Genomic DNA, 17,300 nt, shown 5'->3' with positions numbered 1-17,300 from the left:
AAAAAATAGATTAATTTTATTTAAAAAAACTAAAATTATTGAAAAAAAAAATAACGCTAATTTTAATGATACTAACACCACTAACTAAACCCTAAACTTTATATCTATACCCTAAACCCAAATCCTAAACCCAAACCGTAAACCCAAAACCCAAACCCTATATCCAAAACCCAAATCCTAAACCCAAACCGTAAACTCTAAACCCAAACCCTATATCCTAAACCCAAATCATAGACTCTAAACTCAAACCATATATCCAAACCTAATCTCTACCCCCTAAACTCAAATCGTAAACCCTGAACCCAAATCCTATATTCTAAAGGTTTGGGTTAATGTTGATGTTGTTTTTTTAGGGTTTAAGATTTGGGTTTAGAGTCTAGGTTTGGGTTTAGGATTTGGGTTTTGGATATAGGGTTTGGGTTTAGAGTTTACGGTTTGGGTTTAGGGTTTAGAATTTGGGTCTAGGGTTTAGAGTTTGGGTTTAGAATTTAGGGTTTAGGATTTAGATTTAAAGTTTAGGGTTTAGAATTTAAGATTTATGGTTTAGTTAGTGGCATTAGGGTCATTAAAATGAGCGTCATTATTTGTTTTGAATTATTTTAGATTTTTTTTTAAAAGGTAATATATTTTATTATTAATCTATTCACATTTTGATTGGTAATAAGATGGAAGGTGAATTTAAAAGTTCACCTTAGGGGTGAACCTAAATTTTGTTCGAAAATTAGTGAGAACAATGGATTCCTATTTTTTTTTTTTTTAATATTTACATTGAGGAATAATTGTTATAAAGAACTATAAAACAAAAACATTCCTTATGAAAATTTGTAAGGAACAAAACATTAATAACTATTAATTTCAGTTGCCCAAAAAAAAACTATTCATTTTCATTCTTTTTGTTTTGATCATACTGACTTTTTTTTCTTCATTCCTATTATTATTTTCATGGTCACCGGTTAGAATCCATACTTTTATCTAATATCATAGTTATAACATAAAACATAAACTGCACCTTTATAAAATAAGTTAATTAGAAAATTGTCATAAATACCACATTCATAATACCACTTTTCATGTTTACACTAACCATTTTTACCTTCACTTTTAATGAAGGGCAAAATACATTTATACCCATAAGATTAACTAATTTTTTTTTGTCATCAACTTATACAGACTCATACTAACTCTGTGAACCAAGCCGGGAGATCTTGATCCATGTGAACGATGAAAGACGATTGCTTCCTGACACTGCGTACTAGGCTATCCGCCTTTGAATTTTCTGTCCTTGGTACATAGATGATCTCTGATCGGAGGAAACTTTCTTTCAGGATCTTAATATCTTCCAAATAACTTGCAAAAGCTGGTCATTCTTCTGGTTCTGAAACCATCTTCACAAATTGAGAACAACCCGTTGCAAACGTAACCTAAAATTGACGTAAGTTTCTCATACATTCCATTGCCCAAAGTAGCGCTTCCATCTCCGCATGACGAGGAGAGAAACTAGCCCGAACATTCCTTGCCCTAATCAGCCCATCAAATCCTTCTAAAGTGTTGAGCCAACCCTGTCCAGAGAAAATATCATTCTCTTTCCAGGAACCATCTGTGAAACACCATCTTCCTGAAATTGAAGGTAGAGTCGTAACCTCTACGTGTGGTACTATCCTCTGTTTGTTCAATATATATGCCTCAACCCAGAGTATTGATTTTGTTTCTGCCAATTTAAGCGTTTCCCTGGGATCAATGTCCAAATTACTAAAAACTTATTATTCCTTCATTTCCAAATGTACTATAGTATCCATGCAAACTGATGATCATTCATTTGCGGGAAAACTCTCCAGAAGAGATGATTCATGTTTGTGAAGAGAGAGCTTGTTGGAAAAATAGCTGGATTTGACGGTATCTTTGAGAGAGCCCAAATTTGTAGTGCTGGAGGACATTCAAAAAGCACATGGTTTATCGATTCCTCATCGGCTCCGCATCTTGCACAACATATATCCCCTTGTATCCCTCGCGCTCGCAGATTCTTTTTGACTGTTATACACCATGTCACCAATTGCCATAGGAAATGTTTTATCTTTGGTGGGCACCGTATTTTCCAACAGAACGCCTTCAATACATCAACTGTGGGTCCAAACAGTAATGACGGTCTTTCCCTGTCTGGGTAAACCCGTTCTACCTGATATCCTGATTTAACCGTATATTTTCCATTGTTTGTGAAATGCCATCCATCTCTATCTACCATCTGAGTCTTACTCAGTGGTATGCTTTCTATAATTTTCACATCATGTGGGTCTACCAAAGTCCAAAGTGCCTGCGAGTTCCAAGTTCACGAAGTAGAATCAATGAGAGAATCCACTGTGAGGATTAACTAATCTAGAATTAGGGTTTAGAGTTGAGGGTGTGGTAAGGTTTTTGGATTGTGAAATTTAGGATTCTAATAAATATATAAATAAATACTTAAAAAAATATATATTTTTTTTAAAAAAATAGTTTCAAACATAATTTTTGATTTTCAAAAATTTTTTTTGAAAAAAATTAAAAAAAATCAAATATTTTTTTTTATAAAAAGTTCAAATTTGAAAAAGTATAATTAAAACATAAAATATATTATTTTTAATTTATTTAAATAATTATTTATTATATATATATAAAACAAGAGCATAAGAGTGTTTTACCACTTAACGAAGAAGATGTTTTTGAAAATGTCTCTTTAGTGATGGTAAAGATGAATAATGATATCATGAAAGTGGTAAACATGAAATTTTCCCAAGTTAATTTTGTTAAGGATTGGTGAAAATAATTTCTTTCAAGTTAACTATATAAAAGTACTAATATATAAATATATAAACATATTTAATACCAAAAAACCATATCTATTTTATTATGAATATTTACAATAAATTAATTAGAACAATATATAAATTTTATCAGTGAAAATATATCAAAATAATAATATTTTAGTTGGATATAATTACTCATAATGTGTTAAATAAATGAAATTCTTCATGTTTACTACTTTTTTGTACTATTATTCATGTTTACCATCATTAAAGAAACATTGAATTGCCACAAGTACCACATTCATAGTACCACTTTTCATGTTTACACTAATCATTTTTACCATAGTGTTAACTAATCTAGACTTAGGGTTTAAAGTCGAGAGGTGTAGTAGGGTTTTTGGAATGTGAAATTTAGGATTCTAATAAATATATAAATAAATACTTAAAAAATATAAATAAAATTAAAAAAATAGTTTCAAACATAATTTTCGATTTTCAAAAAGAAATTTTGAAAAAAAAAAAATATCCAAAAAAAATCAACAAAAAACAAATTATAAAAAAGTTCGAATTTGAAAAAGTATAATACGAAAACATAAAAAAAAATTATTATTTTTTTCATTTTTTTTTGCTTTATTTTTTTGTTTAAATAATAATTTATAATTTATTATATATATAGAAAACAAGGGCATAAGAGTCTTTTGCCACTTAACGAAGAAGATATTTTTGAAAATGTCTCTTTAATAGTGGTAAAGATGAAAAGTGATACCATAAAAGTGGTAAATATAAAATTTCTCCAATATGTTTCTCATCTATGACTAGTTATTTTATAAATAATTTTTCTTACCCCAAATCATTTCTTCATATACACTAGGGATAAAACTATAAAATACTATAATTTTTTGATACATGAAAACCCAATCAAGGCATTCTCAAGTTTTGCTGGAAATAATATAAACTTTTGATATTTAAAAATATATTTTTTTTAACAAATAAAATTCTAACTTTTAATCATTTCGAAACATTACTCGAATCTCATAAATTCCATAAAAATACTCCAACTAAATTTTGTTAAGTTTTTAATATTCAATTTTTTTGTCATCCGGTTAAATACCAAACTAAATATTTTACTACACTTACTATTAAAATTGTGTTTATTTTATTACTCAAACTACGTTCATTTTAATCAAAAATATTAATAAATTTCAAATGAAACTTAAAAAATCTCTAAAATTCAAAGCAAAATATTAAAAAAGAGAAATTTTATGTTAACCACTTTCATGGTACCACTTTTCATCTTTACCACCACTAAAAGGACATTTTCAAAAATATATTCTTCATTAGTGGCAAAAGACTCATATACCCTTGTTATCTATATATATAATAAATCATTATTTAAATAAATAAATAAATGTTTTTTTTTTTATGTTTTTGAATTATACTTTTTCAAATTTGAACTTTTCTATAATTTTTTTTTAATTTGTTTTCAAAATTTCTTTTTGAAAATCGAAAATTATGTTTGAAACTATTTTTTAAATTTTTTTAAAAAAATTAAGTATTTATTTATGTATTTATCAGAATCCTAAATTTCACATTCCAAAAACGCTACCCTACCCCACCCCTCATTTTTAAACCCTAGGTCTAGATTAGTTAACCTTAGTAGTATAAGTGTCTTTTAATCTTCATTAAAAATGAAGTTAAAAGTGATTAGTGTAAACATGAAAAGTGAATGTGGTATTTGTGGCAATTTTCCAATTAAAAATTTCCAGTTCAATTATTTAAGGATAAAAGTAACTAAATTTTGGATAAAATTTTAATTTTTTAAAAAAATTAATTATGAATCAAATAAATAAATTAGTTATAAACTTCATGAAACATATTAAATTTCAAATTAAAACTAAAAATAATTTTATAAAAAAAGTTTAAGATTATTTTAAATTAATTACTTTTATTCCCAAAACTAATTTTAGAATTTTTTTAAAAGTTTTTTTGAAATTTACATATATTTGATTCAAAGGCATAGTTTGAGTATTAATAAAATTCCTAAACCTTTTTGCCACCAGTCTTAATACCCAGACAAAAAATATTTTACAAATTTTACTACACTTAGTTTTAAAAATTTGCTCATTTAATATTCAAACTTTTTTTCATTTTTATCAAAAATATTAATAAGTTAACTTAAAAGAATTTCTAAAATTCAAGAAGAATCTTAAATTTTTTATTATTTAAGAATAAAGTAACTATATTTTGGATAAAATTTCAAAATTTGTAGAAACTTAATTCTAAATAAATTAGTTTAAAAATTCATGAAAAAATTAAATTTCAAATTAAAACTAATATTACCAAAATTTAAGATTATTATAAAATTAATTTTATTCCTAAAACATAAAACCAAATTTGAAATTTTAAGGTTTGTTTTTGAAATTTTGATTTTGTTTTTTTTTTAATTTAATAATATTTAATTTAAAAAGCATAGTTTGAGTATTAAAATAAGCGTAGATTTAAATGTAAGTGTATTAAAATGAGTTTAATAATTAGTCTGTGTATTAAACCGGATAGCAAAAATAATTTGGGTATTAAAGAGCTTACTAAAATTTAGTTGTGGTATTTTTATGGATTTTTTCCTTTGTTCTATAATAGATATATGACCAGTTTTTGACTATACTAATTATGAAATAATATAAATAAGCAATATGCAAATGATTCCTATTTTAGAAAAATAAAAATCCAAAAATCTTTGTTAATTTATATTGCCAAAAAATTTACAATATATCAAAACTTTTGTTCATTTTAAAAAAATTCTTTGCAAAAGAAAAATGTTCTTCAAAATACTAAAGATATGAATAAGTTTTTTTTACTAAAGAAATGAGTAAGTTACGCTATATTAGCCGACTATTGTTTTTCTCTTATTTTGATTGAACTAATATTATTCATTCTTTTCAACTTGTTATTCTGAGTTCTAACAATTTACATATATCAAAAGTTTTGAAAGTATTTTCTTTTTTAAGTGGCGTCTATTAAGTGGATCGAAGCCCGACTATAATACAAGAAAAAGCCAAAAAAAAACAAAACATGTAGAATCTAAAGGGCCAAAACAGATAGGCTAGATTAAAGTAAAACACTACATGCCATAAGCCCATAGATTGAAGCCCGTTGAGGAAGAAGATGACACATCGCTCACCAAGTGTCCCATCGCCCAGCGATCAATGAACGTGCCAGAACATGCATCAAAACCACCTTCTTCCACCGGAACTAGAGAAGGACACGACGGATCTCCAGCAATGACGAAAGGAAACTGATGAAGAGGCTGATCAACAGAACAGCCCACATGCAAGTTCAACCCAAGGAACCTAGTCTGATGAATCAGCGCTTCGAGAAATATATAACACCGTCTTCAATCGAACCACCAAATTCCAATCTTCCTGCAAAACGAGCATGCATCTTTGATGATAGGAATTAGCTTGAAGTTGAATCAGCCTTAATCAAGGGGAAGGAAGAAATCAGAGGAGCGGATCGAGGGTTGGTGAGACATAAAAAGATAAGAAGTGACGATTACACAACAACCGATGATAATTGTGCTTTAAAATCTATTGGAGACAGAACCGGCGAAGCAGGTGTTGTGGAAGCCACCGCTTCCCATAAGTCAGGAGTCAAAGTTGGAGGAACCGGCGATCAAAAACTGAATCACTCTCTTTCTTCCATGTGAAATATTTTAGAGAGGGAACATATATGAGAGAGAGATGGATTTTACCCTTTTTGTTACTCCATGTTTTGAAAGTATATTCAAATTTTGGATTAGTTGGACGAAAACATCCAATACTCATTTTTTTCCTTTAATTGGATCGTTTGCATGAAGGGTTGTAGTAACTTGTAAGACATATGGCATCAATTAGAGATAATATTACAAATAGCTTAGAGTAGAAAACAGAAAACACAGAATTTTGGAAGAAATGATAATTACAATTAATGTTTATATTAGGAGAGAGGAAGAATCAGAAAGCACTTGGACTATTATGCATGATGCAAAATCCCCAACGTTGTCGTTTAGTTCGGCGGAGATAGATCTGTTAGTTTGTTTTTTCTTAACCTAAAATAATTAGAGGAAACTAAATGATTAAGAGTGAGGAAGAGGAAGAGAACAAAAGAGACGCACGTGATGCGAAGGTGTTTTGGATTTTGATTACGACGAGTACAAATCAGATAGCTGGTCTTCTTGTCCTTTTTCCTCTCGTCTCATCTTCGTCTTTATTATCAAGTTATCTTTCTTTCTTTTTTCTTTTTGAACACCATATTATCAAGTTATCAACAAACAAATTTTGTCGGCTTTAACAAACACTAAATCCTTCGTTTATCAAACTGATTTTTTAAGCTAATCCTATTTATTGTTTATCTAAATGTCATTATATAGTTACTTCATCGGTATCACTTAAAACTTTAAGTGATGTTTAAAATTTTTATTTGTTTCATAAATAAAATTTAATGTTATTTGTATTTGTGACCAATTACAAAATATTGTATTTTTTATTGGTTGAACCAATTTTATTTAATGTTACTTTTACATAATCAAGATAAATTACATAAAATTTTGTATTTTTTTAATTTTTGTACAAAAACTTTAAACACCATTTAAAATGACAGAGAGTGAGTATAAATTTACAATTGTGTCAGCATAAATTACAATTATCAGTAATTGAATATAAAATAACTCGGAAGTCGAGTTCGTCTGAATTACAATTATTAATTATCGTATTAAGAATAACTCGGAAGTCGAGTTCGTCTGGATACATGAAGAAATACAATGGTCTTTTGGAAAAATACACAAAGTTTTAACTAAATAATGCTGTGAACAGAGACACAGAGTGCTGCGAGAATTGAGAGATAAGTAAAAGTAAATTGTGTTTAGTATTGATGACTTTGTAGTTTTTTTTTATTATAAAAAGTGAGATAAAAGCACAATAAGATATAGAAACGAGTTTTGTGTTTCTTTTTTTTTGTTGGGCAAAACGAGTTTAGTGTTTATATAAAGAATTTGTCATCTCTGTTTTTTTTCAAAAAAAAAAAAAGAATTTGTCATCTCTGTCTTTTATCTTTCTTCTCGCTTGAGTACATCATGATCCATACAGATTATCAAGTTAATACATCGACAAAGCTTTCTAAAATTCTTGAAAGCGTGATTTTACCAATTGAAAAAATCAGTGCATCATGTTAATGTGAGGTCAGAGTAAAATGCAGAATTATAGAAGACATAAGTTTTTCTTTTTTCGAATTCACTAGAATAAAAAAATCTTAAACCAATCTTTTCTATTACAAAAATCAGTTCGTGAAGACACCACAATCTCCCAATACAGAATTAAAGAAGACACTTCTTGGAATTTTCGCTTCACCACAATTTCCTAAGCTACTGGTGTGATCTGGAAGTGTGAAGATAGAAACTGCAAGAGTTAAAGAATATACATGTACTACCTTATGTTACCTCACGAACTGATACAAAATATACATCTTCAATCTCCCCATTTTTGACTATGCATGTGAACTCTTCACCTCTGGATAGAAAACCAAGTCTTCAATCTCCCGCTATGAATCATATCATGATCAAAAACTAATATGAAGATCCATATCCTCCAAAGCGAGGAGGAAATCCCATTCCACCATCTCCATAGTGATCAAATCTCCTAGACCACATATTCTTGAGCCCAAATCCTCCATGATTAGCTCCTTGAACAGATCTGAAACAGTCACGTCGAATATGCCCTTGAACTTCACAAGAATAACATACAGGACCATGATACCTTATACCATAAGCTTGCTCCATCTGGTTCTTCTCCCTCAATAACTTGAAACATCTTGGCCTAATGTGTCCAACAACACCACAGCGATGACAAACAGACCGAAACTTTTGTTGAGATCCACTCTTCAATCCAAAAACTTTCTCTGGAACAGTCGCCGTACCAGTTGATGTAGTAGTACTCGTAGCTGTACGCATATCAGTCACATTCTTAACATCAGTTGTAGACTTCATTGCAGTCTTTTCATTTGTTGCATTCCCAGAAAACCTCTTAACCTCTGGCTTTGTATCAGACGTAGCTACATCCTTAGTTTTTCCTGCTGATACAAACATACTTTCAGCTTTAAAACATTCTCCTTGATACCCAAGGCCACATCTATCACTTTGCCCAATACTGAGAAGATTATCTAGCTGATCCGTCCCATTATTCAGCGTCGTCAAACCCTTCTGAGTCTCTACAAGTTGAGCACCAGTCTGTCGTGCTTCTTCTTCTTTCTCTGAGGCATACTTAAGTGCTTCAGCAACTTGAGCTTCTAGCTTGGCTTTCTCCTTAGCCAAATCTGAGTTCGCCTCAACCAGCTTGAGCCAATACTCATACAACTTTTCATAATTCCCAGCAAGATCGAAGCTTCCACCATCATCATCATCACTTCCAACATCATCATCACCTCCACATGAAGACCCTGACACAGACGTTGAAGCAGATCATGCCGCAGATCCCGTAGCAGATTTTGTCTTAGAACCAGACACAAAAGTTGTGAATGCCACAAAGTTCTTTAGCTTTTCATCATCATCTGAATCAGTATCAGACTAATTTTTGTCGTCCCTCTTCTTTTGCTTCAATAAATTCGCACACTCCTTCCGAACATGTCCAAATCCATTGCACTCAAAGCATTGTACCTTTGATGATGATCTGCCCAAATCACTTCTTCTTCCATTATTTATCATGCCTTCTCTTTTCTTTAGATAGCTAGCAAAGTTTCTTGATAGCATCGGCATATGATCTTCAGAAGTTGGACCCTTGAAAGCAATTCCATGTGGATCTTCTTTCTTCTTTTCCTTTTCTCCATATGTTTTGCTCAGCTCAAAATCTTGAAAAATCCCAACAAACTCATCAAAAGCCATCTCATCCAGATTGTGAGCTTCTTCTACAGCAGAGATCTTTGACTCAAACTTGGATGGCAACGATCTCTTCCGCTTCTTCACCAGCTTATTGTCCTTGTACTGCTTTCCTAGTGCAAAACATTCATTCGAAATGTCACACAACTTAGCACTAAACTGAGCCACGGTTTCCTCTTCATCCTTCCTCAGATTCTCAAATCTTGATGCTAACATATCCAGCTTGGTACGTTTGACACTTGTAGTACCCTCAAACATATTCTCTAGTGTCTTCCATGCCTTCTGAGCTGAAGCACATTGAGAAATCAACTTGAAATAGCTTGCATCAATTGCATTGTAAATCGCAGTCTTTGTCTTAGAGTTGCAACTTGAAGCCTTCTTCTCTACAATAGTCCACTGATCTCTTGGCTTAAGAACTTCAACCTTCTCATCATTAAGCATCACCGGATGACTCCAACCAGCTTCAATAGACCTCCAACAAACCTCATCAAGACCACTGATAAAAGCTTGCATACGCACCTTCCAATATCCATAATTGGATGAATCAAGACGTGGGGTTTTTTGTTATAGGCGTTCTCTCTTGATATGCCGCCATAAAAACCTTTGTCCTTCTTCCTGAACCAGTTTCTGTCCTCACCCTTCCAGATCACACCAGTAGCTTAGGTGACCCGCTCTGATACCAATTGTTAATGCAGTAAGGTCAGGGTAAAATGCAGAATTAAAAAAGACACAAGTTTTTCTCTTTTCGAATTCACTAGAACAAGAAAGTCTTACACCAATCTTTTCTATTACAAGAAACCTTTAGGATTACCCCAATCCTAAGCTAAAACTCACCCTAGAGTCTAGACTTTTGTTTATCAAAATCACTCTGATCCCGAGCTAAACTCCCCCTGAATCTAGACTTGAATCTTCCAACACTCGGAAGTACTTCAACAACTACTTCAGCACCTAATGCAGAGCAGTGACACCAAAGGTTTGATCACACAAGCACCAAACAATGATCTCTCGACTTTTCTTCTTTTAGCAGAGACAATTCTCTTCATAGAGGCACGTCCTCCATGTATATATAACCAGAACTTGCTCCTCAAGTTCTTCCAAAAGCAACTTAAGCAACTTTCTTTTTTCTCCTAAGGAATAACTCTCTTGTCTTTTCCTCTTCAAGTAATATCCTTTACACTTAATGTAGATCTCCCATTTAATATATTGCTTCTTCTCCAAGCTTAACAAGCCCACAGACATCACACAAAACGAACTCCAACCAAGCCCATCTTCATGACACACATATGTACTATCTCATGTAATACCTCACGAACTAATACAGAATATACATTTTCACATCAGAAGTTTATCCGTGAAAGGAGTTTTTCTCAGTTTTTTTCTTCGCTGTTTTTTATCAGAACTTACAGCGAATTGGTTTACCATTATTTGGGATGCGAAGTTACACCCCTTTTAATGCCTAATGGATACATATATGTTTGGCCGCTAACGAAAAGGTTGTGCATAAAGTACCTCACTCTTGGCCGGCTCATCCTCGCCTTAAAAACGATCTCCAGTCGGCCAGTGCTCAACATCATCACTAATATAAAAATCACGCATAGCCACGATCTTAATCATGGCTCATATTTGGTGGTTATATTGAAAAATAGCCACGAAAAATCGTTGTATTTCCTAGCCCATATTGTATTAGAGTTTCATACTTATGTAATTTCCTATATAAAGGGCTCCTTATTGTCTAATAAAGATATAGACTTTCCCCTTATTTTCATAACTCGTTATCAGCACGAAGCTCCCTAATTCCCTGAGTTCTAAAATCGACCAGAAACCCTATTTTCTTTTCTTTCTCGTTTTGAAACCTTGATCATCATAAACCCTAATTTTTCTTTCTCTCTCGGCGGTTACCTTCTCATCCGATACGACCAGTCAATCCGACGACTCGATAGAAGCTCAGTCGATCCGACGATCCGATAAATACCCGACTAGACAATCTCTTTCTCCTACTAATTTACAACATGACTATACTTTTATAATGAAAAAAAACACTTGACAGATCGTGGTTATACAAACACGATTCAGTCATGTTTTGTTTGTGGCAAAAAAATTCACAATTTTACCACAAAAACTTTGTGTCTGCTTACCATAATTTTGCCATATTTACTTTCGTGTTTTTTATTTGCCGCGAAATGACCATTTAATTTTCGTGTCTATCTTAGTCACAAATTTAAATATGGCTATATAGTGATTATTTTAGACATGAAAAATAGACATGAAAAATAATGTGACAAATCGATAGTTTTATTTTAGTCGTGATATGTCATGTTCTTATCCGTGGCATTCTTTAATAAAATTTCATAAAAAAAATATACTATACAAGTTGAAATTTAAAATAAAAACAAATATTATACATTACCACAAGAGTTTTTTTTTTGGTCAAACCATTCACGAGTTTAACAAATATTACATTGTCCAAAAGATTAATATCGTTCAAAACTAAACACAAAAGAAACAACAACATAAACATTGAAGGTCACCAAACTCTTCAGAACACTACCTCTCTAAGTCAGATTGTTGTGTTGTAGTGCCAGGTTGAGCTTGAGGTTGTGTTGTTGGAGTAACTGAGGCAGCATGAAGAGAAACTTGAGAATGGAGAGCTTGTAGAATCATGTTGAGTGTAGACCTTGTTGCAGTAATCTCTTCCTTGAAGTCAGCTTTCAGTGCAAGGAGATCAACCTTGACTGCATCAGTTGTGGTCTCCAAGCCGGTCATGCGCATCTCCATGTCAAGAATTCGCTTCAGAGAGAGAGAGAGAGAGAGAGGAACTGATTCAGGCCTGTCTCATTGTTGTTAGGACCCTATGAAAATATAAATTCTACAAGAATAATTTAACTAGTTCTACAAAAAGGGTCCTAAATTTTCAAAATTCTCTAAATTTTAACAGAAAATTGCAAAAAAGAAATTAGGACCCTGTGCTTAAGCACCTCTTGCACATGGCAAGAACCGGGCCTGGATATAATCTTGGTTGAGGAAAAGGTGACGTGTTTCTGTACCAGTAGCCGCAGTTGAGGCAGTTTGGTTGTCTCCCAATGCAGAGAGGCCCTGGTTTTTATATATAGTAATATTTATATAGTATATTATGGTTCTCGGTTCGCCAATGGTTCAGTTCAAGTATCCGAAATATTTTTAATTAGGTTCCATTTAGATTTTGTGTTAACTAATTTTGTTTGAAGCGGTTTGTTTTTAGAGATATTTTTTATACTTACTTTTCGATATCGATTAAAATTCTACGTTCCTCAAAAGTTTCTAAGCTTTCTCGGAAGTATGCAGTTCAAGAGTAAATAAATAAATACGAAAATAGAATCGAAATTGGAAATTATAATTCAATAGTGAATTTAGCATTGTGTAAACACTATACAAAGGTAGCTGCATATGTATATATATGGTTCCAAGCAGGTAAGATTCAGAGCATTATAAGGGTTTTGGTTCTTATGTTACTAAGAAAGAGAACATCCTTGCTAGGTTTTGGTGGCCCATGTGTTTTGTTTTTTTCTGCTGACTCTTACTACACTACATGTTGAAGTATATGATGCACAAATTTCTGTCTTCAGTCTTAAGTTGGACTCGCTGGTTAATGACACTTGATGTGTACTTTGTCCTTGGATTTTTCTTTATGTATTTGCTCCAATCTAATCTATTCCCAAACATGACACGTAAATAAGAGAAGCGAAAAGTCTTGTACCGTTTCCGTTAGATTTTGTTTATAAATTACCGTCTCATATGAGCCATATGATATGGCAATATGTATTTCTATCGAGACTTGACTTCTAATCTCCTTTGCAAATTTCCATGGCATCTCATTTTTGTATCACAATGATAAACGTGGTTTGATCCGCACTAAAGCACTGAATTGTGTTTTTCTTACAATAAGTTTGTGATAACTTAAATTTAACAAAACAATTGTTACACAAGTGATGTGATATAACTTTAACTTTATTTTATCTGTTTTACGGAAAAATATATATTACATTAAATAATTTATCTTTATTTAAAATGTTTTCATAATCAAATTTACAATTTTTGATATGAATAAAAAAAATTAAAAAAAAAAATTAATGAGAATCAAAATTATTTGATGCACGACTACTGGCCTAACTATAAGATTTAGCTAAAGAACTTTGATTAAACTAAGAAAATCTTAAAATATGATGAAATACTCTTTGTTTTTTACCTTTATGGTTTCTCATCATATATTATTGTTTTAATTGGAATTATGACACTAGTGCTTGATCCGTGCACCCGCACAGATATTTATTTTAATAAAACAAACATATGAAATTCTCAATAGCAGAAGAATGTAATGGTTGTACATACATGCATTCATATGTGTGTTTATTTTCGATTTGTAATATATAACATTTATAATAAATTGACGGTTTTTAATTTTCTGTAATTTTTGGTTGCTCGTATTGCGACTGAATACTAAACCAATCAAAATGACATGTTATATAATATATTCGCCAATTAGTAATTTTTAAGTACATTGTAAAATATTTTATGTCAAATAAAATTCACTACTGTTTTAATCAAATAGATAGTTATATATATCTCTAAATTTTTTATAAATCAAATAAATTTTATTTTATGTTTATTTTTGCGGAAAATATTAAATTAAAATTTAATTATTGTATTCTTATAATTCAAATATATGTGTGTCAATAATATTAATCTTCAAATTATTTAACATATATTTGAAAATAATTTTATATTTTTTAATATAACATTTGTAGTTAATATTTTGTATGTGAAATGAGATAATAATATACATGAATAAATAATTTTTAAAGTTTGCATATCATATTTTAAATTGATTAGAGAATATTTTGGTTAGAAAATAATGGTAAGTTTGGCTAGAGAATAATAGTAAGTTTGCTTAGAGAATATTCTAACAAAATAAATGATTTATAGCTAATTAATTAATAATTATTAAATGCACTGGCATAAGTTGTAATTATTAGAGTGAAAGAAGAGTTGTTTTCAAAAAGTAATTCTGTTTTAATAATATAGATGTATAGAGAAAATTAAGTTTCTTACGATATGAAAGATTTTTTAATTTTTTAAAAAATAAAATAAAATAAGATAAAATATTAGATGTAAATATAATAATTATTATATAACTATCTTTTTAGTTATTAATATATAAATAATCATATATGAACAATTGTATATTTGCAGTAGTTCACATTTTAGTCTAAATTATGCTGAACTAGATATTGATGTCTTCATTATTTTAATGGCATTTTCAATAATATAGAATATGACCAAAAGTTAGTTCTATATAACGATCTCAAATTAATAAATCAGATTTTTTATAACACAATAAATCAGATTATAAAATGACAATTTAGTTATTAATTAGTAGAAAACACTCAGAAATCTTGAAAATAGTAAAATACTAACATTTTCATTCCCAACTCGTTACACCTAGCTAGTTTGTTTTTTAAACTTTTAAAGTATTTACTTTAACGAGCATTCATATTCCACACGGTAATGTTTGGAACAATATACAAATGTTTCTGAACTTTGAAATCATTGTGACAAAAAAAAACAAAAAGACTTTCAAACCCTTGTGAATGCATTTCACCACGAGAACAAAAGACACTTATAGTAACAATAAAGACAAGATTTCGATAGTAATTTGGTTTCTTAGATGGGATTTTTGTTGGTGATGACCCAGTTTGAAAAGGAATCAAGAGTGTTTTCATCAGCTCTGTAATGCTTTTGAGTAAACTCAAGGAACATAGGCCAAGTGAAATCAGGGTATCTCCTTGGTGTCTTGTCCAAAATCTCACTTGGTGGCTTCACAACTTTGTCTCTCTTCGGACACAAGAAGAACGCCATCGATTTCCTTGCACTCTCTCTGTTGACAACCGCTCTATGCAAACAACTCTTGAATATCCCGTTCGATAGAGCCTATAAAACCAAAGTTTTAACATATCATTTCTGTATGAGTAACGAAAATGTGTTTGCACTTTTAGATGGTTATTAGTTACCATGAAAGTGTCACCGATATTGACGACAAAAGCCTTGGGATTGGGGGGAATGGATCGCCATTGATTGTCAACAAAGACTTGAAGGCCATTTACATGATCTTGGTGAAGGATGGTCAAAGAGCTTGGATCACAATGAGGCCCTGTACCTAATGTAAGATCTGGTGTCTGGCAAGGAGGGTAATGATTTAGCCTCATTATAGAATCGTTCTCTTCGAAAAACCCTCTAAAATAGTCGCGGTTTACGCCTAAACTTAGCCCCAGAAGCTCCATGATCTTTAGAGACAGAGAGCTCATTGCTTCACAGTACTCTTGGTATACATTCCTGTGAACATAACCGGGAAATCATAAGCAAAACCGATCAAATTATCTCCGGTTTAATAATTTCGGGGTTTGTTAAGTAAGATTAGAAAACAGAGGAAATAATTTATGGGAAAAACAGAATAATGACATATTAGGGTTTTGCTCTGTTTGGTGTTTCTTTGTTCTATTTTAGGACACATACCCAAATTGCTCGAATTCTTGTCCTAGGGTACAGGAGAAGTAATCCTGAACGGTTCGTGATCCATTATTCTCGTTGGAGAACCGGAAAGAGAGAGTTTCCTTCCACGGGAGCTTGGTGGAAAATCTTCCAGTGAAACTACCGGCGTAGCCACTGCTCTCACCGAGTTTTCTCTGAGCTCTCTGTTTTCCGGCTAGAGGCATGTCGAAGAAACTTCCCATGAGACGGTGAGCGTCTGATATGAGGGACTCGCTGACTCCATGATTGACAACGAGAAAGAAACCATGTTTGGTGCAAGCTTCTGTAATGAGTCTAGAAGCCTCTAGAGTTGAGTCTTGGCTCGACAGATCGATGAAAGGCACGTCGAGCACGGGAATGTCAATGGAAGGTTTCTCTTCGTCTGGCCAAATGAATTGGTTCGGGATTTGAGATTGGAGGTTAAGAAGAGAAGGGTTGAAAACTATTGGAGGAGTTTGATCGTTTTCAAAACTTTGTTTTGGTTCTTGTTCTTTCTCTGCCGGAGATGTTGTTGTGCAAATTATCGCCATTTTTTGGGAGAGTTTTTGTTTTGTCTTGTTCTGAGTTTAAATGAATGAAAAGCTGTAGTGGGAGTGAGTATTGTTGAGGAGATGGGGGAACAAAGGGTCCTTCAAGTCTTTATATAAGCAAGTTAGTGTACATTTGTTTTTCTTTTTCTTATTAATATTTTAGTTCCATTTTTTTCCATCTTTTGTATTGAAGGGCTTTGCCACATGGGATTTCATAATAATCTATTTTATCAGGTAAATATAATTGTAGTGTCATCAAATTTTGCATGTAACTCAAGTTTTGGTTTCAATCGAAACGACAAAGAAAACTAGACGACAATTAATCCCTAAATTAAATGTGTGTTTGTTCATGTGCTTGGTATTCATGCATGTTGGATTCAATCTTGATCTTATATAATATACTAGGTGTTTTCATGCACCATGTATAGTGATAAATTTTTTAAAAGTTAAATTATATTTAAAATGAAATTTATTGATATTATATATTTTATTATTTTTGACTAATATTTAATATAAATTTGATTATTTAAG

At 31.4% G+C, this 17,300-nt stretch overlaps 1 protein-coding gene across 1 annotated transcript; it reads right to left on the bottom strand.

Moving 5' to 3' along the window:
* Positions 1-15,191: 15,191 nt before the first annotated feature.
* LOC106325361 (gibberellin 20 oxidase 2) lies at positions 15,192-16,837 on the bottom strand. Its single transcript, XM_013763418.1, has 3 exons — positions 16,225-16,837; positions 15,723-16,044; positions 15,192-15,642 (listed from the first exon to the last, which is right to left on the bottom strand). Exons 1-3 carry the CDS (start codon positions 16,767-16,769, stop codon positions 15,376-15,378), a joined length of 1,134 nt encoding a protein of 377 aa, XP_013618872.1. The 5' UTR covers positions 16,770-16,837; the 3' UTR covers positions 15,192-15,375.
* Positions 16,838-17,300: the final 463 nt, after the last annotated feature.

The sequence above is a fragment of the Brassica oleracea genome, chromosome C2, assembly GCF_000695525.1.
Source record: "Brassica oleracea var. oleracea cultivar TO1000 chromosome C2, BOL, whole genome shotgun sequence".
Taxonomy (NCBI): Eukaryota; Viridiplantae; Streptophyta; class Magnoliopsida; order Brassicales; family Brassicaceae; genus Brassica; species Brassica oleracea.
This window is presented reverse-complemented; position numbering and strand designations above follow the sequence as displayed.